This window comes from Podarcis raffonei, chromosome 9 (genome assembly GCF_027172205.1).
Source record: "Podarcis raffonei isolate rPodRaf1 chromosome 9, rPodRaf1.pri, whole genome shotgun sequence".
NCBI lineage: Eukaryota > Metazoa > Chordata > Lepidosauria > Squamata > Lacertidae > Podarcis > Podarcis raffonei.
In genome coordinates, this window is record NC_070610.1 from 78,113,990 (window position 1) to 78,141,551 (window position 27,562).

The 27,562-nt window shown below is 47.6% G+C and overlaps 1 protein-coding gene across 10 annotated transcripts in view; it reads left to right on the forward strand.

Annotated features, from left to right (window-relative positions):
- LOC128420561 (C-type lectin domain family 4 member G-like) overlaps window positions 1-27,069 on the forward strand; it is a 55,287-nt gene extending 28,218 nt beyond the window's left edge. For 4 of the 10 annotated variants that reach the window (XM_053402174.1, XM_053402181.1, XM_053402183.1 and 1 more), the window contains 4 exons: window positions 9,518-9,604; window positions 15,730-15,881; window positions 24,072-24,178; window positions 26,709-27,069. In XM_053402174.1, coding sequence (XP_053258149.1) covers window positions 9,518-9,604; window positions 15,730-15,881; window positions 24,072-24,178; window positions 26,709-26,868 — 506 coding nt within the window. In that variant the 3' untranslated portion in view covers window positions 26,869-27,069. Of the gene's footprint in view, window positions 1-689; window positions 1,051-3,455; window positions 3,535-3,636; window positions 3,701-4,755; window positions 4,930-6,117; window positions 6,238-6,790; window positions 6,893-9,517; window positions 9,605-15,729; window positions 15,882-24,071; window positions 24,179-26,708 lie in introns of those variants that run through there. The other 6 variants (XM_053402173.1, XM_053402177.1, XM_053402172.1 and 3 more) reach the window with 5 other exon arrangements.
- The last annotated feature ends 493 nt before the right edge of the window (window positions 27,070-27,562 follow it).

Here is a 27,562-nt window from a genome sequence, read left to right on the forward strand (position 1 = left end):
CCAGACCCAGGAAGTGGATTGCAGACTGCCTGCCTATTTGGCCCATGGCAGGCAGGATGCGGAATCGGCTCCACCCCTAGGATGGATCGGACTGAGCCGGCAGTCTTAACTCTGGTCCACTCCATGGAATTTTAATCTTTCTTTACTAGGTTGTAGGACATAGGTAGAAACAGGGCTTTTTTCAGGGGGAACTCACAGGAACTCAGTTCTGGGATCTCTCAGGTGGGTGCAATTGCCATTCAAAGAGAAAGAGGGAGGAGTTCATGGTGAGTTCTGGCATCTTTTTTCTAGAAAAATAGCACTGGGTAGAAATATAGATACATAAAAGAATGCAAACTTGTCACTGCATCTTTTATTTGTTCACTTAAAAAATCTTGGTTTCCAGGGCGGGTGCTGTGTATTTCTTTTTTTTTCCTGAAAGGAGGTGGTAGGCCACATAGGTTTGGGAGCCTCTGCTTTAAAGCCTTCCAAGTTCGTGGCCATCACCACCTCCTGTGGAAGTGAGTTCCACAGGTTAACTTCATGCTGTGTGAAGAAGCCTTTTCTTTTGTCAGGCCAGCTTCATTGAATGCCCTGGAATCTGAGGTTCTGAGAGAGGGAGATCTCTTAATGCTGAAATAAAGTACACATCCCATGTGGATAATTTGGTTTTGACTGACTCATTGATTTGTGCTTCCTTTTCTTTTCAGTTACTGGGTAGTCGGAAAGCCAGATGACCTGCATAATAAAAGGGCTTGTGGAATAAAAGCAAAGTGTACAACACCACTGCGATGTTGGGAGAACTTTCCCCGTCTTGATCAAAAAAGAAGCATATGTAAGAAGAAGCCTGATAAACGATGGTTCAATTAAAACTCTTCGTGGACAATGAATCGACCCACCTTTAATAGAAGCCATGGTCAATTATCCAGATTATGGAATTAAGGGCATGGAAGAGATGAGGTGTCTGACACCAGCACTCAAAAGCCCCTTGTCAATCCTGCATCCTCAGGTGACCTGATTTTGCAACCTCAGATAATGGAAACTCCTGGAAAATAAAGCAAGGAGGACTCAGTCGTAGCCCACGTTCTGTTGCAATAATTAATCCAATACATCCTTTCCCAACCCAGTGCCTTCTAGGTACCCTCAGCCCTAACCAACAGGTTGCATTGGAGGGGACCAAGTGGAGGAAGATTGATTTAGTATACCTGCTAGAGGGGAACATTTTACCAGATTGGGGGGGGGGGACACACAACACTCCTGTCTTTAGGGATTACTCCCCCTATTGGCAACAGAAAGGGTCTTCGTGGCCTCTCTAGGCGGAGGAGCCATTTCACTTCCCCCAGACCAACCCTGCCTGCAGTCAGAGCAGTGGCGTCTCTTTATTTCTGAGAGAATTGGTCTTCCTGTGAGTGTTTCAGTCCCCTTTGTCTTGTTTCTTATTACGACTTGCAGACATCAGTTGGCTCATAACCTGCCAGGCATGGGCCCACTATCAGTTAGCAATTCACAACACTTCGACCAGTGGGGTCAACAGAGAATCCACAGCTCCAGCGGTCTTCCAGCTGAACATCAGAGTTTTCCTGCTTTCCAGTAGTCATCCTTTTCCAGAGTTCCTGGTTAAGAAAAACCTCTGTCCCACTCAGTTCAGTTCTAAAGTGAGGGTGGATAAGTCAGCAAGCCTGACTTCCGGTGTTGTACTGTTGCTACGCAACCCAGTGCACCTGGCATCCTAACCCTATACAAGATAAACAAGATCCAAACATAGGCCAAGCAATTTCACTCCTTTTTCCAGTTACACTTTCTATGCTTAATTTCTTTGAAAGCCTGGATTTGTCCCATAGTGTTCTCCTGCCCTTAAGAGTTATTTTGGTCCATTAAATTATACTTTTAAATTTCAATTGCTTGCCTGTAGTTGACATGGTGGGTGGAACTCTGCTGGACCTGAATAAATATTTAATGCCTAGGGTTAAGTGGGATAACAGTCCATGTTCCAAATTTAGTCTCAGAAGAAGAAAAATCCAACAATTTGAGGGGTGGGGGCGCTCATCCACTTAATTGAAGAAGTTCTCCAGAAGTCATTTAGCCCTGGGCTTAAAGGGGACACAACATGCCTGTTGTTAAGTTGTGGGTGAACATATCAGACGACACAGTGATTCTTCAAACAGTTCTTGTTTATTCACAGGCCAGAACAGAACTGAGCTGAAGGGTTCAGCCAGCCTGCTTATAGAGAGCCCCACTAGAACAGTAACCACTTTCTGTAACTATCCAATCACTGAACGTCACTTTCAATCCCTTATTTGCATATGTGGACCTGAGCGAAAACTATCTACAGTATCCCCCTGCTGGCCCAGGGTGAGAACTTCAGTACATAACACCTGTCCTTTGCAGCATTCCAAAGATACTCGTGAAAGTCACTTTTTTGCATGAGAGTACTAGGGAAGTGGAGTAAGCAATAACTAAACTAGATATTTTTCTGGACTTCTGCTATATATGGAATGCTGATTGGCTGCTTGCCAGTCCCAATCAGGGAGGAGCAGAAGCTGAATGGGAACTCTGGAATGTTCTGCATCAAAGCGGAAGGTGGTTGGAGCCGTTGAAGGAAGGAACATCTGCAGGAAGAAGCTGAGACGGAGAGAAGACTCCGGGAGGCACCACGGTATCCAAAAGGGGAAAGGGGATAAGTCACTCGTAGTCAGCTGCCTTTTTCTAAGGCCATGGTTGTCCTGCCCAATGTGCTGTTTAGCCCTACTGGCAACAGCTGCCCACGATCTCTGGAAAAGAGAGGTCTTTCTAAGGCTTCCTGCTGGAGATCCTTCTGATGGGAAATGCTGTGGATTGAACTGGAGCCGTTTGCATGAAGTATGTCACTAAGCTAGAATTCAGAAGGCCCCAGCTGCCCTATTACAGTGGGACAAAAGCAGTCTGCTTCTCTCCCACTGTATTTTCAGGGAATAGGAAATTCCATATCTATAAATGAAGTGGGGACAGGATGCCAGAGAGCTTTTCATGTCTACTTCCTTGTATAATGAAGAGTTTGATATGACTGCTCTTTAAACAGTAAAGGTAAAAGCACCCCTGACCATTAGGTCCAGTCGCAGACGACTCTGGGGTTGCAGTGCTCATCTCGCTTTATTGGCTGAGGGAGACGCGTACAGCTTCCGGGTCATGTGGCCAGCATGACTAAGCCACTTCTGGCGAACCAGAGCAGCACATGGAAATGCCGTTTACCTTCCCGCCGGAGTGGTACCTATTTATCTACTTGCACTTTGATGTGCGTTCGAACTGCTAGGTTGGCAGAAGCAGGGATCAGTCAACGGGAGCTCACCCCGTCATGGGGATTCGAACTGCCGACCCTCTGATTGGCAAGCCCTAGGCTCTGTGGTTTAACCCACAGCACCACCCACGTCCAATCTTTCAACAGTAGGTTTGTCTTAAGACATTATTTTAACAGCCTAATCCATTAAATGGTCTCTTAGAAGAACTCCAGGATGAGACACCACTCAAAATGAGGAGATAAGATGGCAGCTAAGAATAAGGTCCTGTCAACAAAAAGAGGTGAGCTTCTGCAGACTGCTACTCTGATTTTGTTTTTGACCACTAAATTCTTTCATAGAAGTTCTGCTAACTGTCTATTCCTTTATATGCTTCTGAATGCAGGATGACATAAGGCACCAATCCAAATGAGCAGTTAAAATGGCGGGAGGCCTGACCTTTACAGAACGTAAGTTGTTTCTACTATTTCCTGTACCTCCTGGGAGGGAGACCCTGAGCCTTCCTTTCTGCAGAGTTTGGGGCTGATATCTCAACTGGCACAAAAATGGAACCTGGTATCTAAATGGCAGTGAAGACCATCCCCCACCCCCACCCTGGGAACATTTGTGCCAAGTTTGGCAACAATGTTTCAAGAAATGACAAAACCTATGTAAATCCCAATTCTGTCTTCCATGGCATTAGCTACCCCTCCCAGTTTGGTGTCATCTGCCAATTTGATGAGCATCTCCTCAATTCTTTCATCCAAGTTGTTTATAAAATTGTTGAACAACAACGGGCCCAGGAAAGAACCCTGTGGCACCCCCCTTGTCACTTTTCCCCAGGATGACAAGGAACTATTAAAAAATAGTCCTGTAGCACCTTAGAGACCAACTACGTTTGTACTGGATATAAGCTCGATACACTGAAGCAGAAGTCACGAGACCCTTATATATCTGCATACTATCCCTTGCTCCTTCAGTGTATCTGAAGAAGTGTGCATGCACACGAAAGCTTATACCCAGAACAAACTTAGTTGGTCTCTAAGGTGCTACTGGACTATTTTTTAATTTTTTATTTCAACTGTGTCAGACCAACATGGCTTCCTACCTGAATCAGGGAACCATTAGTGAGCACTATTTCAGTTCAGTCAGTCAACCGGCTACAAATCTACCTAGCAGTTACCTCATTCAACCCACACTTTACCAGTTTCCTCACAAGAATATCATCGGGAACTTTGTCAAAAACCTTACTGAAATCAAGATACACTATGTTCACATCATTCCCCTGTTCCACCAAGCTTGTTACTCCATTAAAAAAAAAAAGAAATGAGATTTGTCTTGCAGAGTAGAGCTGAAAACTGAATTCCTGCAGGATCATCACTGCCTACGATTTTGCTCCTGAGCTACAAGTTTTTCAGGAATTTACCCTACTGGGATTTAGCTGCTAGCACACAATGGCTTTTTTGCAAGTTTTCGCTGATGTTCAAGTAAATTACATACTATGTGACCCAACACCACAATGCAGCTTCAAGAACCAGTGTGGCTTCCAGATCCAATGCCGCTTCCAGATCCAATGTGGCTTCCAAATCCAATGTGGCTTCCAGATCTAATGTGGCTTCCAGATCCAATGTCTCTTCCAGATCTAATGTGGCATCCAGGTCAATACTAAAACGCAGACGAAAACCACCTCCCAGAAAAGGTATGTATGCAGCACACATAGAACTGGTTCATAGCCTAGTCGAGGAACACACTGGAAAGGAAAAGTGGGAGAGCAACAGGAGGCACGTGTGACCAGTCGTAGTGGGAAGGGCTGGAGAAAAGCCAGCCGTGCTCTGTCACTCCAACAGGCTCCTTTAGCCAAGCAAACTAGTGCTATGCCAGCCTCAGGCTGTGTTCTCCCCTGATCCACAATGTGGTAAGGTTTTATCTCTATACCACTGCTCCTCGCCCAGGTGAGGGAACAAACCTTTAAATAAGCATGCAACAAAGAGAATCTCAAGCCAAGCATCCTGTAGGGACCTCGTTTATTAAAGCTATTTCACAATAGGACAGCCTTCGCTCTGCTGGGAGAAAGGCAGGAGAAGTGTGCCTTGTTGATCCTCATTGATCTTGCAGTGCTTTTCAATACCATCAACTATGGTATTCTTCCGGAGGGGCTGACCGAGAGCCAGTGTGGTGTAGTGGTTAAGAGAGGTAGACTGGTAATCTGGTGAACTGGGTTCGTGTCTCCGCTCCTCCACATGTAGCTGCTGGGTGACCTTGGGCCAGTCACACTTCTTTGATGTCTCTTAGCCCCACTCACCTCACAGAGTGTTTGTTGTGGGGGAGGAAGGGAAAGGAGAATGTTAGCCGCTTTGAGACTCCTTAAAGGGAGTGGCAGGCGGGATATCAAATCCAAACTCTTCTGACTGAGCTGGGATTGGGCGACACTGCTATGCAATGGTTGTAGTCCTGCTTAGGTGACTGTGCTTGGGGAGTTCTGTTCAGCGCCATGGAGCCTTCAACGCGGGGTTCCTCAAAGTTCGGTTTTATCATCCATGCAGTGTATGGTCATCCAGATTTTGGAGTGTGTTGTGAGAAATGCTGATGACACACAGCTCTATCTCCCCTTTACATTTGCAGGTATGTCAGTTGACATACTAGACCGATGCCTGGCCTCAGTAATGGACTGGATGAGAGCCAATAAACGGAAGTTTAATCCAGACAAGACTGAGGTGCAGTCAGTGGGTGGTTCCCTAGACAAGATGGGTGGGATATGGCCTGTTCTGGATGGGGTTAGACTCCCTCTGAAGGAGTACTTCTGGATCCATTACTGTCACTTGAAATGAAAAAGCAAAAAAGTTAGCCATGATACTTAAGCAGATTTTCTTTCTTTTTGTCCATCAAGGAAAACTCGCTGCTGTTTTGCATGAGATAGAAGAGTTCTTTCTCTCTTCCATTGGTACATTTATTGTAGTGATGCTGTGCCTGGTCCTGTTTTTTGCTGCATTTGGAGCAGTTAGTCTGTGTAAGTCTAGGCTGTGTAGCCTTTAGAGTTATCCTGGTTGGCTTTCAAAAGTGTCACCATAATCCAACCACAGCTAAGCCCTTTTATCTCCCATTGATTCCAGTGTGTAAGGTAAGGATGTGACTAAATCTCACCCATTGAAATGAATGTCTGTTTCTAGCCCCTCAATAACTGCTTTGAGACTTCTTAGGCCAACATTATGAAGCAACCTGTGCAGTCACCTGTCCTACCTTGCAACTCCCTGTTCCACTTTCCTCCTAGAAAAACAAGTGTATGGTCTGTTTCACTGAGTGGTCGGAACAGCAGAATTCAAACAAAAGAGGTCTTCAGTTTATCAACCACCCTTCACAGGGTGATTTACATGTTTCATTTTAATGCAGTTTTATTACTGGAATGCTGCCCAATCTGCTGCCTGATGCTTCATTAAACACTTTTCCTTTGAGATGCAAAGAGCCTTTAAAAATTGCTAACAAATCAGCCGCAGCAATTCTGGGGTGGAGGTACTGTCACATCAGCTGACTCACCATTTCTTCCCCTTCTAACTCTTCCATAGATATTCATAAACGGGATCACAAATCACCTGATATGGATATAGCAATGAAAACTATCAGGGACTTCATGATCAAACAGAAACCATCCCTCCAAGGAAGGAGTGGTAAGTAAGGTGTTATAGTCCATACACTTAGGGCCACTTCTTGCCTCTGCTCCAGCAGGGGGTATTGCCCCATAGCAGAGCTTCTTCCCAGCCTCTTGACTCAGCAGGAAGAAAAGTCACTGTGAAGTGGCTGGACTACAGTAAGATAGTAGTAGGTGGAAGAAGAATTACGTTCCATCCTCTCACTTACCACTTGCCTTCGGAAATGCTGGACCCCAAGCTCATATCCCCATTCATAGCATTCAACAGGAACAAAACTGGGAGCCTGGCTGTGGGGCGTGAAGGCCGCTCCCTGCAAGGCCATTTCCACCTGGCCTAGGGGGCGAGGCCCACACTCACCAGCCCCACTGCAGAGGCTCCTCATGAGGCCGGAGGAACATCGCCCGGCTGTGGGGCATGAAGGCCGCTCCCTGCAAGGCCCTTTCCACCTGGCCTATGGGGTGAGGCCCACACTCACCAGCCCCACTGAAGAGGCTCCTCATGAGGCTGGAGGAACATCGTCCGGCTGTGAGGCATGAAGGCCGCTCCCTGCAAGGCCCTTTCCACCTTGCCTAGGGGGCAGGGCCCACACTTCCCAGCCCCACGGAAGAGGCTCCTCATGAGGCCAGAGGAACATCGCCCGGCAGTGAGGCAAGAAGGCTGCTCCCTGCAAGGCCCTTTCCACCTGGCCCAGGGGGCAGAGCCCACACTCACCAGCCCCACTGAAGAGGCTCCTCATGAGGTGGGAGGAACATCGCCCGGCTGTGGGGCATGAAGGCCGCTCCCCGCATGGCCCTTTCCACCTGTCCATGGGGCAGGCCCACACTCACCAGCCCCACTGAAGAGGCTCCTCATGAGACCTGAGGAACATCACCCGGCTATGAGGCATGAAGACCGCTCCCCGCATGGCCCTTTCCACCTGGCCTATGGGGTGAGGCCCACACTCACCAGCCCCACGGAAGAGGCTCCTCATGAGGTTGGAGGAACATCGCCCAGCTGTGGGGTGTGAAGGCCACTCCCTACAAGGCCCTTTCCACCTGGCCCTGGGGCAGGGCCCACACTCACCAGCCCCACTGAAGAGGCTCCTCATGAGGCCGGAGGAACATCGCCCGGCTGTGGGGCATCAAGACCGCTCCCTGCAAGGCCCTTTCCACCTGGCCTATGGGGTGAGGCCCACACCAGCCCCACTGAAGAGGCTCCTCATGAGGCCGCAGGAACATTGCCCAGCTGTGGGGAATGAAGGCCGCTCCCTGCAAGGCCCTTTCCACCTGGCCTAGGGGGCAAGGCCCACACTCACCAGCCCCACTGAAGAGGCTCCTCATGAGGCTGGAGGAACATCGCCCGGCTGTGGGGCATCAAGACCTCTCCCTGCAAGGCCCTTTCCACCTGGCCCTGGGGCAGGGCCCACACTCCCCAGCCCCACTGAAGAGGCTCCTCATGAGGCCGGAGGAACATTGCCCGGCTGTGGGGCATGAAGGCCGCTCCCTGCAAGGCCCTTTCCACCTGGCCATGGGGCAAGGCCCACACTCACCAGCCCCACTGAAGAGGCTCCTCATGAGGCCGTAGGAACATTGCCCGGCTGTGGGGCATGAAGGCCGCTCCCTGCAAGGCCCTTTCCACCTGGCCATGGGGCAAGGCCCACACTCACCAGCCCCACTGAAGAGGCTCCTCATGAGGCCGGAGGAACATCACCCGGCTGTGGGGCATGAAGGCCGCTCCCTGCAAGGCCCTTTCCACCTGGCCTATGGGGTGAGGCCTACACTCACCAGCCCCACTGAAGAGGCTCCTCATGAGGCCGGAGGAACATCGCCCGGCTGTGGGGCATGAAGGCCGCTCCCTGCAAGGCCCTTTCCACCTGGCCTAGGGGTGAGGCCCACACTTCCCAGCCCCACTGAAGAGGCTCCTCATGAGGCCTGAGGAACATCGCCCGGCTGTGGGGCATGAAGGCCGCTCCCTGCAAGGCCCTTTCCACCTGGCCATAGGGCAAGGCCCACACTCACCAGCCCCACTGAAGAGGCTCCTCATGAGGCCGGAGGAACATTGCCCGGCTGTGGGGCATGAAGGCCGCTCCCTGCAAGGCCCTTTCCACCTGGCCATAGGGCAAGGCCCACACTCACCAGCCCCACTGAAGAGGCTCCTCATGAGGCCTGAGGAACATCGCCCGGCTGTGGGGCATGAAGGCCGCTCCCTGCAAGGCCCTTTCCACCTGGCCATAGGGCAAGGCCCACACTCACCAGCCCCACTGAAGAGGCTCCTCATGAGGCCAGAGGAACATCGCCCGGCTGTGGGGCATGAAGGCAGCTCCCTGCAAGGCCCTTTCCACCTGGCCTAGGGGGTGAGGCCCACACTCACCAGCCCCACTGAAGAGGCTCCTCATGAGGCCAGAGGAACATCGCCCGGCTGTGGGGCATGAAGGCAGCTCCCTGCAAGGCCATTTCCACCTGGCCCAGGGGGCAGAGCCCACACTCACCAGCCCTACTATGTTAAATATGTATTCTGTATTTGACCTCCTTTGTAATGTTTTATTCTGAAATCTTTAAGATAATATTTTACTTTTCTGTCACGTAAGTTATAGGGAAACAGCCTTTTTATAGAGTTGAATAGCTGTTTGAGATCTCACTGACCTAAATTATCCAAACCTTTCAGATTCTGAAATACTTGCTGAAGCTGAGAAGTTAGCAGGTGAATTGCTTATATGGGCTGACAGAGCAAATGAAGTCGAGTCTGCAATCAGTAAGTTATTCTTAAGATGATGATGTTGAGGGTATAATGTTCTGTACCTCCTCCATTGAAGACATTAAAAAGTAAAGGTAAAGGTACCCCTGCCCGTACGGGCCAGTCTTGCCAGACTCTAGGGTTGTGCGCCCATCTCACTTAAGAAGCCGGGGGCCAGCGCTGTCCGGAGACACTTCCGGGTCACGTGGCCAGCGTGACAAAGCTGCATCTGGCGAGCCAGCGCAGCACACGGAAACGCCGTTTACCTTCCCGCCAGTAAGCGGTACCTATTTATCTACTTGCACTGGTGTGCTTTCGAACTGCTAGGTTGGCAGGCGCTGGGACCGAGCAACAGGAGCGCACCCCGCCACGGGGATTCGAACCGCCAACCTTTCGATCGGCAAGTCCTAGGCGCTGAGGCTTTAACCCACAGCGCCACCCGCGTCCCTATTGAAGACATTATCTGCAAGCAAAATCATAGAATTGTAGAGTTGGAAGGAACCCCAAGCGTAATCTAGTCCAACCCGCTGCTATGCAAGAATCTCATCTAAAGCATCTCATCTAAATACGTGTCAAATAAACCATACTTCTTAAGTACTCACCTCCACTATTCCTCAATTTTCTCAATGGAAACACAACCCTGGGCAAGCATATGGAACCTCCCTGAATCTTGCTACTACTCGGCAGAGATTGGGGGTGCCACACAATCTTCATAGCATTACCAATCTGTTGATGAATGCAAACATTGGAACGGGAAGGAAAAGGAGGACAAATGACCTGGCTTTAAATGTGTCCTTTAATAATAATAATAATAATAATAATAATAATAATAATAATAATAATAATTTATTATTTATACCCCGCCCATCTGGCTGGGCTTCCCCAGCGACTCTGGGCGGCTTCCAAAAAAAATATTAAAATATTGTAATACATCACTGCTGCTGAAGGAAAATTTCCACCAGTGTTTAAGAAACTAGACGAATACGAACTGGCATTTTCTATGCAGGATATGCAACGCAAGGAGAGGAATTTAAGGATCAGACTTGTGCCGGAAAAGGAAGAAGACAACCTGGTGGACTATCTGACAAAAGAATTTTCTGACTTTTGGAAGCAGGAGCTGGATAAAGAAGAATTTAAGATAGAAAGCGCTTTCAGACTGGGAGCAAGGCAGAGGAAGAATCGACCCAGAGATTGTCTTATAACTCTAAGATCAAAGGAGGAGCGAGACAAAATATTGAACCTGCATTACCAAACAACCCTTCGAATTGAAGATTTTCATATTGAGATCTTCAAAGACATTCCTAAGAGTATCTTGGATGCAAGAGGACACTACAAGGACTTGGTGATATTGCTGAGAAGGAACTACATACCATTCAGGTGGGAGTTCCCCCAAGGCCTGTCTTTTAAATACAAGGGGAAGAAGAGAAGAATAAAGACTGTGAGTGATAAAGACAAGTTCTTGGGAGAACACGAAGAAGACCTACAGAAAGAGACGCATCCAGGACAAGGGCATCCTTCATTAGATACGGATACGGAACCACCGACAAACGAAGAACAAAAATTGGGAGCTGTAGGAGGAAAGAGTAAATAACCCCATCATGGACCTGCAGCTTCTTACCTGGAATTGTAACGGTTTGAACATCCCTAGAAAGAGAAAAAATATATTTCATGCTTTGAAGAAAGACCAATTGGACCTAATTTGTTTACAGGAGACCCATGTGACAAGAGCTCATAGAAAGTTATTAATAAATAAAAGATTGGGACAAGAATTTATTTCTTCAGACAGAGTAAAAAAGAGAGGAGTGGTGATTTATGCAAAGGAGAAGCTGCAACCGAAACAAATTTTTAAAGATGATCAAGGAAGATATTTGGCAATTGAAATTCAATTTCAAGGAGAGAAGTATTTGATAGTGGGAATTTATGCACCAAATGAAGGGAAAGCTGAATTTTTTAAGAAGCTGCACGAGATTTTGATGGATTATATGGATTACAAATTAATCATGATGGGAGACATGAATGGAGTAGTTTCAACAAATATGGATAAAGCACAAAGACAGGTTGTAACAAAAGATGGAAGACTACCAAAGACCTTTTTTGAAATGACTGACAATATGGACTTGATCGATATATGGAGAACAAAACACCCATTAGAAAGAGAGGGAACCTTCTTTTCTGAAGCCAAAATGACATGGACAAGGATCGACCAAATTTGGGTGACTAGCAATATGGCGCAGAACATAAAGAGAGTGGAAATCTGCACAAAAACTTTCTCCGACCATAATGCAGTAAAGATGGTGATGAGGCAAACAACAACTGGCTCCTTTAGATGGAGAATGAATGACACCTTACTTAGAGATGAGGAGATTTGCAAGAAGGCCCAAAAAACTTTGAAAGACTATTTTGAAATTAATCTCAGGACTAAAGTAGAAAAAAGAATAGTATGGGACGCAAGCAAAGCCGTGATGAGAGGGTTTCTGATACAACAAAATACATTGAAGAAAAGAAAACAAAACGAGAGGAAGGAAAAAATTTTGGAAAAGATAAGAGAAGGGGAAAAGAAACTAAGATTGAAGCCAAAATCACAAGAGATTCTAAGAGAAATTAAATTTTATCAAACACAATATATGGAACTGACGAATCAAGAACTAGAGTGGAAAATTAAGCAAATGAGACAAAAGACTTTTGAATCTGCTGATAAATGTGGCAAGCTACTGGCTTGGCAAATAAAGAAGAGACAAAAACTCAACACGGTAACAAACATAGAAGTGGAAGGAAAGAATATAAGCAACCCAGCTGAAATTAGAAACTGTTTTCAGAACTACTTTAGACAACTTTACACACAAGGGCCGCAAAAAGAAACAGATATACAACAATTCCTCGAGAAAAATGGGCTGAAAAAGATTTCGCAGGAAAGTAAGACAATTTTGAACCAGGAGATAACAGCACAGGAAATAGAAGATGCCATTCAAAATATGACGTTGGGCAAATCACCTGGACCGGATGGACTGACTTCCAAATATTACAAAGTTTTGAAGGAAGAGTTTATACAACCTTTGAAGGAAGTCTGCAATGAGATCATGGCGGGGAGGAAGGCACCCGATACGTGGAGAGAGGCCTATATTACACTTATACCAAAGACAGAGTCTGAAAAGACCCAACTTAAGAACTACCGACCCATCTCGTTACTAAATGTGGATTATAAAATCTTTGCCGATGTTTTAGCAAAGAGACTGAAAAGGGTTTTGATGGAGGAGATTCATGGAGACCAAGCGGGCTTTCTCCCGAAAAGACATTTGTCGGACAATGTAAGGAATATAATTGACATTTTGGAGAAGTTGGAAGTGAACATAAATACTAAGGCTGTTCTGATATTCGTGGACGCCGAGAAAGCCTTTGACAACATTTCTTGGAGCTTTATGTTGAAGAACCTCCGGGGGATGGGGGTAGGCCAAGGGTTTGGGAATGGTATAGGTGCAATTTATTCTGAACAGAAAGCAAAATTAATTGTAAATAATGTGGTTACAGAAGAGTTCAAGATAGAAAAAGGGACACGACAGGGGTGCCCTATCTCCCCATTACTTTTTATATCGGTCCTGGAGGTTTTGCTTAATATGATTAGGAGGGACCAGTTGGTTAAAGGGATTCAGGTCGGAGCTAAACAATACAAACTGAGAGCATTTGCAGATGACCTAGTACTTACATTGCAAGAGCCAGAAGCTAGTACGAAAAGAGTTTTGGAAATAATCCAAGAGTTTGGTCAATTGGCAGGATTCAAACTGAATAAGTCAAAAACAAAGGTATTGGAGAAAAATCTAACACAGATTGAAAAAGAAAGGTTTCAGAATGAGACGGGGTTGTCTGTGGTTAAAAAAGTGAAATATTTGGGGATAAACATGACAGCTAGGAATGTGAATTTATTTAAAGATAATTATGAAAAAACTTGGACAGAAGTGAAAAAAGACTTGGAGATTTGGTCAAATCTTAAGCTTTCCTTGTTAGGTCGAATTGCAGTTATAAAGATGAATGTATTGCCAAGAATGTTGTTTTTGTTTCAAGCATTGCAAATAATGGATAAAATGGACTGTTTCAAGAAGTGGCAAAAAGACATATCTAAATTTGTCTGGCAGGGCAAAAAGCCCAGAATTAAATTTAAGATATTAACGGACTCAAAGGAAAGAGGGGGGTTTGCCCTGCCAGATTTTAAACTGTACTATGAAGCGGCAGCTTTCTGCTGGCTGAAAGAATGGCTGCTTCTTGAAAACACAGACATTTTGGATTTGGAAGGTTTTAATAATATTTTTGGGTGGCATGCATACTTGTGGTATGACAAGGTTAAAGCACACAAAAGTTTTAAAAACCATATTGTCAGGAAAGCATTATTAAATGTTTGGGTCAGATATAAAGATTTGCTGGAAAATAAAACTCCAAGGTGGCTGTCGCCAATGGAAGCTAAGGCAGTTAAAAAGTTAAACATGGAGTCTAAGTGGCCAAGATATTGGGAAATTTTGGAAAAGGAAGGGGACAAACTGAGATTGCAGAGTTTTGAGAAATTAAAAGGGAAGGTGAGAGATTGGTTGCACTATCATCAAATAAATGAAGCGTTTAAAGTGGACAGTAAAATTGGCTTTCAGGTGGAAAAATCAAAATTGGAGACAGAACTGTTAGAACCCAGTACTAAGAATTTGTCAAAAATGTATAATTTGCTGCTGAAATGGAATACAGAAGATGAAACAGTTAAATCAGCTATGATTAAATGGGCTCAGGACATTGGTCATAATATTTTGTTTGCTGATTGGGAAAAGTTGTGGACCACCGGGATGAAATTTACGGCATGTAATGCCTTAAGAGAAAATATTACGAAAATGATCTATAGGTGGTACATAACCCCAGTCAAGCTTGCAAAGATTTACCATTTGCCTGACAATAAATGTTGGAAATGTAAAGAAAAGGAAGGTACATTTTTTCACCTTTGGTGGACGTGCCCGAAGATTAAGGCATTCTGGGAAATGATCTATAATGAACTTAAAAAGGTATTTAAATATACTTTCACCAAGAAACCAGAGGCCTTTCTCTTGGGTATTGTTGGCCAAGGGGTGTTAAAGACAGATATAACTTTTTTTATGTATGCTACAACAGCAGCTAGAATACTTATTGCGAAGTACTGGAAGACGAAAGATCTACCCACACTGGAAGAATGGCAGATGAACGTGATAGACTACATGGGTTTGGCAGAAATGACGAGCAGAATCCGAAACCAGGGAAGAGAAACAGCGCAAGAAGAATGGAAAAAATTCAAGGACTATTTAAAGAAATATCACAAAGTTAATGAAAGTTAGAATGATGATGGACTGAAAGTAAATGGTTACTATTAGTAATGGTTAAGACAAGGAGAATAAGGAAGGTTAGCTTAAACTTAAATTAAAATAAGGGAAGATTTGCTGAGTAATTGATAAGAATTTGGAATACAGAAAAGGGAGGCATGAGGAAGTCGGGGAAGGAAGGTATAAGAAATTAGGATATGAAATGGTACATGTTTTTTGTTTTGTTTTTGTTTTTGTTTTTGTATGTTTATGTATGTTTATGTATGTTATGTTTATATGGAAAATTTTTTGAATAAAAATATTATAAAAAAATAAAAATAAAATATTGTAATACATCAAACATTAAAAGCTTCCCTAAATAGGGATGCCTTCAGATGATCTTTATTAGAACAAACCTTTCAGAATGTTAGCTACCATGTCTTTTGCTGGATTGAAATGAAATATCAGTATGTAATTCATAATGACTTTATTTAAAATACAGTGGTACCTCGGTTTACAAACTTAATCGGTTCTGGAAGTCCAAAAACCATTCTTAAACCGAGGTGCGCTTTCCCTAATGAAGCCTCCCACCACCGGTGCCCTTCTACCGTTTGGATTCTGTTCTTTGACCAAGTTAAAGTTCTCAAACCAGGACACTAATTCCGTTTTTGTGGAGTTTGTAAACCAAATCGTTCTTAAACCAGACTGTTCTTAAACTGAGGTACCACTGTAATAATAATAATACTAAAATCTGTAAGACCTTCAGTCCAGCTAAAACTGTTGTTGTTTTTTCCTCTCTCTCTCCGCCCTCCCCCCCTTCCCAATTTCTGGCTGGATTCAAAGATGACCTCACTTCAAATCATCATCAAAAGTGGCAGATATATAAAGAGGCTCTCTATTTATTTGACGAAGGACTAGTAGACTGGAGTCAGGCAGACAGCTTTTGTGAGAGTCAAAAATCCAAACTGGTTATTATTGAAAATGAAAAAGAGGAGGTAAGCTAGCTGAACACTGTATACAGAAATGGCATGAATAAACCTTTGCAATTTGATGGTTTTAAGCCTTACAGGGCCTTTTCCAACTGGCCCAGGGGGCGTGGCCCAGGCCCTCTCTCCCAGCTATAAAGGGACTCCTGCTGCGGGGAAGCCTCGGACCATCGGCTGGGTGAGGACTGCAGGGCCTGCTCCCTTCCAGGGCCTTTTCCAACTGGCCCAGGGGGCGTGGCCCAGGCCCTCTCTCCCAGCTATAAAGGGACTCCTGCTGCAGTGAGGCCTCGGACCATCGGCTGGGTGAGGACTGCAGGGCCTGCTCCCTTCCAGGGCCTTTTCCAACTGGCCCAGGGGGCGTGGCCCAGGCCCTCTCTCCCAGCTATAAAGGGACTCCTGCTGCAGTGAGGCCTCGGACCATCGGCTGGGTGAGGACTGCAGGGCCTGCTCCATTCCAGGGCCTTTTCCAACTGGCCCAGGGGGCGTGGCCCAGGCCCTCTCTCCCAGCTATAAAGGGACTCCTGCTGCGGGGAAGCCTCGGACCATCGGCTGGGTGAGGACTGCAGGGCCTGCTCCCTTCCAGGGCCTTTTCCAACTGGCCCAGGGGGCGTGGCCCAGGCCCTCTCTCCCAGCTATAAAGGGACTCCTGCTGCAGTGAGGCCTCGGACCATCGGCTGGGTGAGGACTGCAGGGCCTGCTCCCTTCCAGGGCCTTTTCCAACTGGCCCAGGGGGCGTGGCCCAGGCCCTCTCTCCCAGCTATAAAGGGACTCCTGCTGCAGTGAGGCCTCGGACCATCGGCTGGGTGAGGACTGCAGGGCCTGCTCCATTCCAGGGCCTTTTCCAACTGGCCCAGGGGGCGTGGCCCAGGCCCTCTCTCCCAGCTATAAAGGGACTCCTGCTGCGGGGAAGCCTCGGACCATCGGCTGGGTGAGGACTGCAGGGCCTGCTCCCTTCCAGGGCCTTTTCCAACTGGCCCAGGGGGCGTGGCCCAGGCCCTCTCTCCCAGCTATAAAGGGACTCCTGCTGCAGTGAGGCCTCGGACCATCGGCTGGGTGAGGACTGCAGGGCCTGCTCCATTCCAGGGCCTTTTCCAACTGGCCCAGGGGGCGTGGCCCAGGCCCTCTCTCCCAGCTATAAAGGGACTCCTGCTGCAGTGAGGCCTCGGACCATCGGCTGGGTGAGGACTACAGGGCCTGCTCCATTCCAGGGCCTTTTCCAACTGGCCCAGGGGGCGTGGCCCAGGCCCTCTCTCCCAGCTATAAAGGGACTCCTGCTGCAGTGAGGCCTCGGACCATCGGCTGGGTGAGGACTGCAGGGCCTGCTCCATTCCAGGGCCTTTTCCAACTGGCCCAGGGGGCGTGGCCCAGGCCCTCTCTCCCAGCTATAAAGGGACTCCTGCTGCGGGGAAGCCTCGGACCATCGGCTGGGTGAGGACTGCAGGGCCTGCTCCCTTCCAGGGCCTTTTCCAACTGGCCCAGGGGGCGTGGCCCAGGCCCTCTCTCCCAGCTATAAAGGGACTCCTGCTGCAGTGAGGCCTCGGACCATCGGCTGGGTGAGGACTGCAGGGCCTGCTCCATTCCAGGGCCTTTTCCAACTGGCCCAGGGGGCGTGGCCCAGGCCCTCTCTCCCAGCTATAAAGGGACTCCTGCTGCAGTGAGGCCTCGGACCATCGGCTGGGTGAGGACTACAGGGCCTGCTCCATTCCAGGGCCTTTTCCAACTGGCCCAGGGGGCGTGGCCCAGGCCCTCTCTCCCAGCTATAAAGGGACTCCTGCTGCGGGGAAGCCTCGGACCATCGGCTGGGTGAGGACTGCAGGGCCTGCTCCCTTCCAGGGCCTTTTCCAACTGGCCCAGGGGGCGTGGCCCAGGCCCTTTTTGGAACAAACTTTTTGGGAAGGGTGGGAAGTGTTCTGCCATTGCTTCCCTGTTCCAGGTGGTTAATGTGCTTTAAAATGTCCTCAAGCAGTCGGTGGCAATTTAAATTTTTATTTCTTTTTTCCTTTTTTCCTTTGTTGGGGGTGGGTGGGATGGATATTTGGTTGGGGATTAATTTTAGTATAATTGTTCTGTTCTTTTTTGTTGTTGTTGTTTTATTGGTTCTGTATAGTTTGCGTTTTGTTTTTAAGGGGCGGGATCAGGGCTGCCTGGGAGTGGGGCCCCAGCCAACACGATGGCTGGGACCAGTTCCACAGGGGGGGAAGCACTGGGACATCCGATCTCGGTGATCATGGGCAGGAGGCGGAGTTACGCTAAGACCAGATCATGTCATTACCGAGGAGGCAGGTTTAGTCATTGTCTGAAGACTATCCCTGCCTCCGGGTCTGGCCTTGACCGGATGGATACTGGAATCAACAGGGGAAACCTACATGACCTGAAGGTGTTGCTGTGTAATGCCAGGTCAATGATGAATAAAACCACTGCCATCCACGATCTGATTGTGGATGGAGGATTTGACCTGGCATGTGTGACGGAGACCTGGTTGGAGGAAGCAGATGGGCCTGTCCTTGCCGCTGCTTGCCCACCAGGTTTCTCTTACACACAGCAACCCAGGTCATGTGGGCGGGGAGGGGGGGTTGCAGTGATTTTTAGGAAGTCACTAGCTTGCACCAGGCGTCCTATTGGGAAGACCCAGTTTTCCGAGTGCATGTTCTGGAAGTTGGGCAATAGGGGCAGTACAGGATTCCTACTGGTGTACCGACCTCCCCGCTGCACCAAGGATTCCCTGTCTGAGCTGCTTCAGGTCGTGGCGGATTTTCTCCTGGAGACACCTAGTTTGGTTGTCCTAGGGGATTTTAACATCCATGCCGACACGACCTTACAAGGGGCCGCTCGGGACTTCGTGGAAAGCATGGCCTCCATGGGGCTGTCCCTGAATAAGTTTGGCCCAACTCATAGTCATGGACATGCCTTAGACCTGGTGTTCACCTCTAGTGACGTGGGTGATCTGACACTAAGTAAAAGTGAAACAAAAGAAGTGCCATGGTCAGATCACTTCCTGGTGCAACTGGACTTCTCCGCGACCCTTCCCCTCTGCAGGGAGGTGGGACCAATTCGGATGGTCCGCCCCCGCCACTTAATGGATCCAGATGGTTTCCAGAGAGTGGTAGGGGATGCTTTATCCCATGTTGATGGCCTTTCAGCTGATTCCCTGGTGGCCCGCTGGAATGCGGAGTTAACCAGGGCTATCGACTGTCTGGCTCCGAAGCGCCCTCTCCGATTGCATGGAGCCCGGACAGCCCCGTGGTTTTCTTCGGAGCTGAGGGCGATGAAACAATCGCTGAGACGGCTAGAGCGTCGGTGGCAAAAAACTCACTCCGAATCTGACCGGACACAGGTTAGAGCTCAACTTCGAGCCTACCAAGTGGCGATAGCGACGGCGAAGAAGACTTTCTTCACCGCCTCTATTGCATCTGCAGAAAATAGTAGCAGGAGACTCTTTCAGGTGGTTCGCAATTTAACGGAACCACCTTTACCACCGGGGCCTTGTAAAGACCCCAAGATCTCCTGCAACGATTTTGCAAAGTTTTTTGCAGATAAAATCACTCATATTCGGAAGGAGCTAGACACCACCGTGGGAGCAGGGCTGGGGCGGGAGAGTGCTAGAGCTCTGTCTGGTCAAGTTGCATGGAATCAATTTCAATCCGTTACCCCCGAGGATGTGGACAGGCTGCTTGGACGCGTGAAACCAACCACCTGTCTCCTTGATCCTTGCCCATCCTGGCTAATAAAAGCAAGCCGGGAAGGGCTGGGCGATGGGCTCTGCGGGGTGGTGAATGCTTCCCTCTGTGAGGGAACATTCCCAGATCCGCTGAAAGAAGCGGTCATTAAACCGCTTCTTAAAAAACCATCTTTAGACCCGGCCAGTATGGCCAACTATCGCCCAGTCTCAAATCTTCCATTCTTGGGCAAGGTGATTGAGCGCGTGGTTGCTGAACAACTCCAGGCACGCCTGGAGGATGCGGACCATTTGGATCCCTTCCAATCAGGATTCAGGCCTCATCATGGGACTGAAACTGCCTTGGTCGCGCTGGTTGATGATCTCCGGCGAGCTAGGGACAAAGGTGAGAGTTGTTTCCTGGTTCTGCTGGATCTCTCAGCGGCCTTTGATACAATCGACCATAACATCCTTCTGGACCGTCTAGAGGGGCTGGGAGCTGGGGGCACTGTTATGCAGTGGTTTCGCTCCTTCCTCCTGGGCCGTGTTCAGAAAGTGGTGGTGGGGGATGAGTGTTCAGACCCCTGGGCCCTCACTTGCGGGGTGCCTCAGGGTTCCGTCCTCTCCCCCATGCTTTTTAACATCTATATGAAGCCACTGGGAGAGATCATCAGGGGGTTTGGTCCGGGTGTCCATCAATATGCAGATGATACCCAGCTCTACCTCTCTTTCAAATCAGAACCAGTGAAGGCGGTGAAGGTCCTGTGTGAGTGCCTGGAGGCAGTTGGAGGATGGATGGCGGCTAATGGATTGAGGTTGAATCCTGACAAGACAGAAGTACTGTTTTTGGGGGACAGGGGGCGGGCTGGTGTGGAGGACTCCCTGGTCCTGAATGGGGTAACTGTGCCCCTGAAGGACCAGGTGCGCAGCCTGGGAGTCATTTTGGACTCACAGCTGTCCATGGAGGCGCAGGTCAATTCTGTGTCCAGGGCAGCTGTCTACCAACTCCACCTGGTACGCAGGCTGAGACCCTACCTGCCCGCGGACTGTCTCGCCAGAGTGGTGCATGCTCTGGTTATCTCCCGCTTGGACTACTGCAATGCGCTCTACGTGGGGCTACCTTTGAAGGTGACTCGGAAACTACAACTAATCCAGAATGCGGCAGCTAGACTGGTGACTGGGGGCGGCCGCCGAGACCATATAACACCGGTCTTGAAAGACCTACATTGGCTCCCAGTACGTTTCCGAGCACAATTCAAAGTGCTGGTGTTGACCTTTAAAGCCCTAAACGGCCTCGGCCCAGTATACCTGAAGGAGCGTCTCCACCCCCATCGTTCTGCCCGGATGCTGAGGTCCAGCGCCGAGGGCCTTCTGGCGGTTCCCTCATTGCGAGAAGCAAAGCTACAGGGAACCAGGCAGAGGGCCTTCTCGGTAGTGGCGCCTGCCCTGTGGAACGCCCTCCCATCAGATGTCAAAGCGATAAATAACTACCTGACATTCAGAAGACATCTTAAGGCAGCCCTGTTCAGGGAAGTTTTTAATCTGTGATATTTTAGTGTATTTTTGGTTTCTATGGAAGCCGCCCAGAGTGGCTGGGGAAACCCAGCCAGATGGGCGGGGTACAAATAATAAATTATTATTATTATTATTATTATTCCTGTGCAAGATACTTTGGCCATAGCTGCAGTATACATTTAAAGCTTGACAGTCATGGCATCCCCCAAAGGATCCTGGGAAGTTTGTTAAAGATACTGAGAGCTTTTTAGCAGACCTCCTTTTCCCCTCACAGTGTTACAATTCCCAGAGTTCTGTGGGAAGTGGGATGGATAGATAACCCACTTTGGAATCTGAGGGGGAAAAGAACCCTCCTAACGCGGGTGGCGCTGTGGGTAAAACCTCAGCGCCTAGGACTTGCCGATCGCATGGTCGGCGGTTCGAATCCCCGCAGCGGGGTGCGCTCCCGTCGTTCGGTCCCAGCGCCTGCCAACCTAGCAGTTCGAAAGCACCTCCGGGTGCAAGTAGATAAATAGGGACCGCTTACCAGCGGGAAGGTAAACGGCGTTCCGTGTGCTGCGCTGGCTTGCCAGATGCAGCTTTGTCACACTGGCCATGTGACCCGGAAGTGTCTCCAGACAGCGCTGGCTCCCGGCCTATAGAGTGAGATGAGCGCACAACCCTAGAGTCTGGCAAGACTGGCCCGTACGGGCAGGGGTACCTTTACCTTTACCTTTTAACAACTAACAACTCTCAGCACCAAACAAGAAATTACAGCTCCTAACTTCCTGTTCTAGTCTATGCCAATAGTGGCGTCTCTCCCACTCGTGAGAAAGACTCTGGCACAGGGGAGGGGGGTAACCTGAGGCTGAATTGCCTCCCGTACTTCCTTGAGGGATATAAAGGAGAAAAGATACCCACGGTCATCTCCTGAACCCGTTCCTGCCTCCATGGAAGCAGAGGTGTGTGAGGCGCTGGGTGCTAAGCCCTCTGCAATTGAAGCAGTCTCTAAGTCCACTGTGCCTTTTCCCCTCCTAAACTGAAGGGATTCAAAGAAGATGAAGATGTGACGCAGATTAAAATTTGGACTCTTGGATTGTGTTGGTGTTACCCTGCGTAGTGAGTGATGTAGCAGAACAGATTCCCTTCAATATAGCAGGAAGCTAGTTTGCAGATTTGTTTGAATCTGAAATATACTCAGAGTCGAGAGTGGATTTCATGCTCTTTATTCAGCTCATAGTGGTGAGGAGGAATGAAAGTTTCCCCAAAGTATCTGCTTTATATGCATTATTTACACAATAGCCCCCACGTGATTGGCTAATTCCGGAATTCTCCTGTAGGCCAATCAGGTTGTGGATTCACTTCCATCTGGAGCTGGATTGGGTGGCTCCTGCAGACCAATCATACTCCTGCATTGTTCTAGGACCAATCAGACTGCTGCATTTTGGATCCTATTGTTCTACGACCAATCAGACTGCTGCATTTTGGATCCTATTCAACTCAGTACATACTTTAGTTAAGTAATCCAATCTGGCTTGCCCAGATGGCTTATTCCTGGTGTCCCCTTTTATCCCTCTTAGAAGAATAAAGAAACAAGTCTTTCCTTTCGAAATAACAAGAGGTTTACTCACATTTCAGTTCACGATTTGATCCCTGAAAGGCAAGCTTTACTTTAGTAGTTACATAACAATCTGTGAGTTCATCTCGCATGGAGATTGAGCTCATGTGCTGCTGGCTGAAAGCCAGCAGACAGCAAAATTTACATTACGAGAACAACATGGCTGCATGAGAGCAGCAAGCAAGAGATCGGCAAGAGAGATAGGATGGCTGCGTGACTGCTCTTTTATGGAGTCAGCCAGGGCCATGCCCATCTCCCAGGTCATATCCAGGGGGAGGGTGCTCCAGACCAGCGGAACAGGAAGTTACACTGACTGGATGTCCCCCTGCCTGTGCTCACGCTATGGAAATAAGAATATTGCATTTGACTGCACCAGTGGGTTACATCCCACAGAGCAGACAATAAGAACTTGGTGAACCCCAAGTGATCCAACTTGATAGAGGAAGCCTTGTTGCACATGCTAACAGCAAACCCCACCGGTGAGTTTAGACAGGACATTCCTGCATTGCAGGGGGTTAGACCTTTGGGGTCCCTTCCAACTCTACAATTCTGGGATTCTGGGCTAGAAAGGAGCAGATTTCTAGAAGAACTGGGATTTCTATTGGTGGGATATATCCATTTGAGAATCTCGGATTGGGGGAGAGGTTATAATATGGATTTGAACTGTGAAATATCTAGGAGAATGTGGTTAGTGTCGTCGTCCTCCCACTCCCCCCCAATAATAATAATAATATGGGCTGGTTGCTATGATCTTACTGGTGGGAAATTACACCAAGCAAGATGGTTGACCTTGGAGTTTCTATCTTAAAGAAAAAGACTTCAGATTACACGTGATGTGGGACAGAGGAGCTGAGCAGCAAGAAGACTAATTATTGGACTGGATTGCTGTGTTTCTATATATGCAGATGGAAGGAGAGGAAATCTTATTTTAATTAACATTAATTAATGATTTAGTAAGGATTGAGAATCTGATAAGTAACCTCACTTGTCAAAACTGGAAATGTTAAATAATGTATGTGCAGGAATTGATTGCTAGAGAGCTGTTTGAAAAGTAAAAATATTGTATTTTGTAAGGTTATTTGTAATGTCTGAAGATAAACTAGAAGTAATCAGGAAATATGATGCAGCATGAAGGAGAATCATTAACATGTCTAGGAAGACTTATGGGAAGTCAGATTTGGAAAATGTTAAATTTGTTTTAATTACAGTGGTGACTAATTTGTAAAGAAAAATTGAAAATCAATTAAAAAAGATTTGCCACCTCCCCCCCCCCAAAAAAACCCCTACAGTTCCCAGGATGCTTTGGAGGAAGCATTGAGTGTTTAAAGTGGTATGATACTTCACAGTGCAGATGGGGCCACAGTCTGGGGGTGACCTGAGAGTGGATTCTGGCCTCTCATTCCTATGAAAGACTTTCTGATTGTGCTTTTAGCAGGAGTTCCTGGAAAATGCAATTAAAAACGAACAGCATGACTTCTGGATTGGGCTCCGTCATTTCGTTGGATGGAAATGGATAGATAACACTTTCCCACCACGATAGTGAGTCTTGAAGCAACGTTTCTCTGTTTATTGTATTGTAGAAACTTTGCTAAGAATTTGTTTTTTGCTCTTCATTGAAAGCTCTTCCTGTCCTTTGCCTGCATCTAGAACCCAGCAGAGTATTTTATTTCCATTGCATTTTATGTTCCACGTCAGAAAGGCGGTTTTGTAGGGAGGAAGCAATATTATATTGTCCAGCTTCATCAGAAGTGGTAATGCTGCGTAGTTTGACGGGGCTTGATAGTAGTTTCATGCTCAACAATGAAGGGCTTCTACACTGAGACAAGAAATCACCCCACATGGCAGGGGCTGGTCCAGTAGGGCGAATGTGCCTCACCAACCTCAGTCTGTCCTCAGCCTTCTTATACCTACAACCAATCTTGGGTGGAGTGGAGGTGGTTCTTCCAGTCGTTGCTTCCACATATGGTTTGTCTCCTTGCCTTCCACTCTGCCACTACTTATGGGCACCAGCCACCTAGGACTCCACATAGCCAAATGCCCCCTCACCCATGCCTTCTCACAGTCTCTCTCCACTTTCACCATGTGCGTGAACACTGTAGTCCTTCAAATCACCCCAGTTCTTCATCTTCTTCAGCAATCACTTGTAGCCATGTAAGATTGTCTTCCATGAACACAGTCTTAACTGTGAGTCCGTAAGTGGATCCACACGTCCTTCCACAGTGAGGACATAGGTTTCCTGGTGGGAGTTGATCACGGTGAGGGTTTGCCAAACGTGCCTTCCTCTTAGCACGTTTCTCCCTTTTGTCCTGAGTTTGAGTGTCTTCAAAGTCCATGACACCTTTAGTAAAGGCTGTTCAACTGGAGTGCTCACAGGCCAGTGATTCCCAATTGTTGGTGTTTATACTACATTTTTTTATATTTGCCTTGAGAGTCTTTAAACCTCTGTTGTTGGCCACTGGCATTACACTTTCCATTTTTAAATTCGGAATAGAGTAGTTACTTTGGAAGACGATAATTAGGCATCCGAACAGCATGACCAGTCCATGACCAGAGCAGGGTGGCGACAGCATGTCCCCTTTGCCTCCCCCTCAGTTTTGATCCTCTCCATTTTTCGGAAGACCAAGCAATGCTTTTTGACCTCACCTTGTTAAAATATGATAGTTTGCCTCTTTGAACAGAGACGAAAACATAAGTGTGAGGAATTCTACTGCTTCTTAAATGTTTGCTAAAGTGTAGGAATGCAGGTACACAAGGCTTGCTTTGTTCCATAGTATCATTCAGTGGTTATTGTTGCTTTCCACCATCATCACCCCAGTCAATCATTAGCTCTGGCTAACAGAATGAAGAATCTACTAGAACTGCAGGATCCTATGTCCACTCAGAACTAATGAGTGTGGAGAAAGAGAATAGAGAAAAGGCTTTCTCCTACTCTCATAACACTAGAAGTCATCTTTCTTAAAAGCCACATTTCCCTAAGTGTGTGATTACACCCCCTGAGGGGCACTAGAATGATCCAAGGGGTCGTTGAATAAAAATAAGTGGGTGGAAGAGAAGAGAAGAGAAGAGAAGAGAAGAGAAGGGAAGGGAAGGGAAGGGAAGGGAAGGGAAGGGAAGGGAAGGGAAGATTCATCTGTTATGTAATGACACTTACTGCCAGGTTGGGCTCCGTTGTGGGTTGGCAACAAAAGTTCCCCTGGATCTGGCAATTGCACTGGAGGGGAGAGGTTTTCACAGGCTAGGGTGAACTTTTGGGCTTCACCCAGACCCAGGAAGTGGATCACAGACTGCCTGCCTATTTGGCCCATGACAGGCAGGATGCGGCACCGGCTCTGCCCCTGGGATAGATCGGACTGAGCCGGAAGTCTTAACTCTGGTCCGCTCCATGGAATTTTAATCTTTCTTTATTAGGTTGTAGGATATAGGTAGAAACAGGGCTTTTTCAGGGGGAACTCACAGGAACTCAGTTCTGGGACTTCTCAGGTGGGTTCCAGAACCTCTCAGGTGAGTTCTGGAACCTCCCAGGTGGGTGCAATTCAAAGAGAAAGAGGGAGGCATTCATGGTGAGTTCCGGCATCTTTTTTTCTAGAAAAATAGCACTGGGTAGAAATACAGACACATAAAAGAATGCAAATTTGTCACTGCATCTTTTATTTGTTTGCTTAAAAAAGGTTGGTTCCTGGGGGGGGGGCTGCTGAGTATTTTTATTTTTTTTCTGAAAGGAGGTGGTAGGCCACATAGGTTTGGGAGCCTCTGCTTTAAAGCCTTCCACGTTGGTGGCCATCACCACCTCCTGTTGAAGTGAGTTCCACAGGTTAATTCCATGCTGTGTGAAGAAGCCTTTTCTTTTTTCAGACCAGCTTCATTGAATGCCCTGGAATCTGAGGATTCTGAGAGGGGGAGATCTCTTAATGCTGAAATAAATTACACACCCCATGTTGATGGATAGGGACACCAAGCCAGATGTACGGGGTATAAATAAATTAATAATAATAACAATAACAACAACAACAATAATAATAATAATTTGCTTCTCACTGACTCATTGATTTGTGCTTCCTTTTCTTTTCAGTTATTGGGTAGTCGGTAAGCCAGACAACCACCTTTATAGACCAGTCGGTGCAATAAAAGCAAAGTGTGCAACACCACTGCGATGTTGGGAGAACTTTCCCCGTCTTGATCAAAAAAGAAGCATATGTAAGAAGAAGCCCGATAAACGATGGTTCAATTAAAACTCTTCATGGGCAATGAATCGACCCACCTTTAATAGAAGCCATGGTCAATGATCCAAATTATGGAATTAAGGGCATGGAAGAGATCAGGTCTTTGACACCAGCACTCAAAAGTCTTTTGTCAATCCTGCATCCTCAGGTGACCTGATTTTGCAACCTCAGATAATGGAAACTCCTGGAAAATAAAGCAAGGAGGACTCAGTCGTAGCCCACTTTCTGTTGCAATAAATCCAATACAGCCTTCCCCAACCCAGTGCCTTCTAGGTGCCATCAGCCCTAACCAACAGGGCACCAAGTGGAGGAAGATTGATACCTGCTAGAGGGGAACATTTTACCAGATTGGGGGGGGAGGGGAACATAACACTCTTCTTAGGGATGACTCCCCCTATTGGCAACAGGAAGGGTCTTCGTGGCCTCTCTAAGGGAGGAGTCGCCCCACTTCCCCCAGACCAACTCTGCCTGCAGTCAGAGCAGTGGTGTCTCTCTCCTCTTTATTTCTGAGAGAATTGGTCTTCCTGTGAGTGTGACAGTTTCCATTGTCTTGTTCTATATTACGACTTCCAGACGTCTGTTGGCTTATAGCCTGCCAGGCATGGGCCCGCTATCAGTTATTCACCACACTTCGACCAGTGGGGTCAACAGTGAATCCATAGCTCCAGCCGTCTTCCAGCTGAACTTCAGAGTTTTCCTGCTT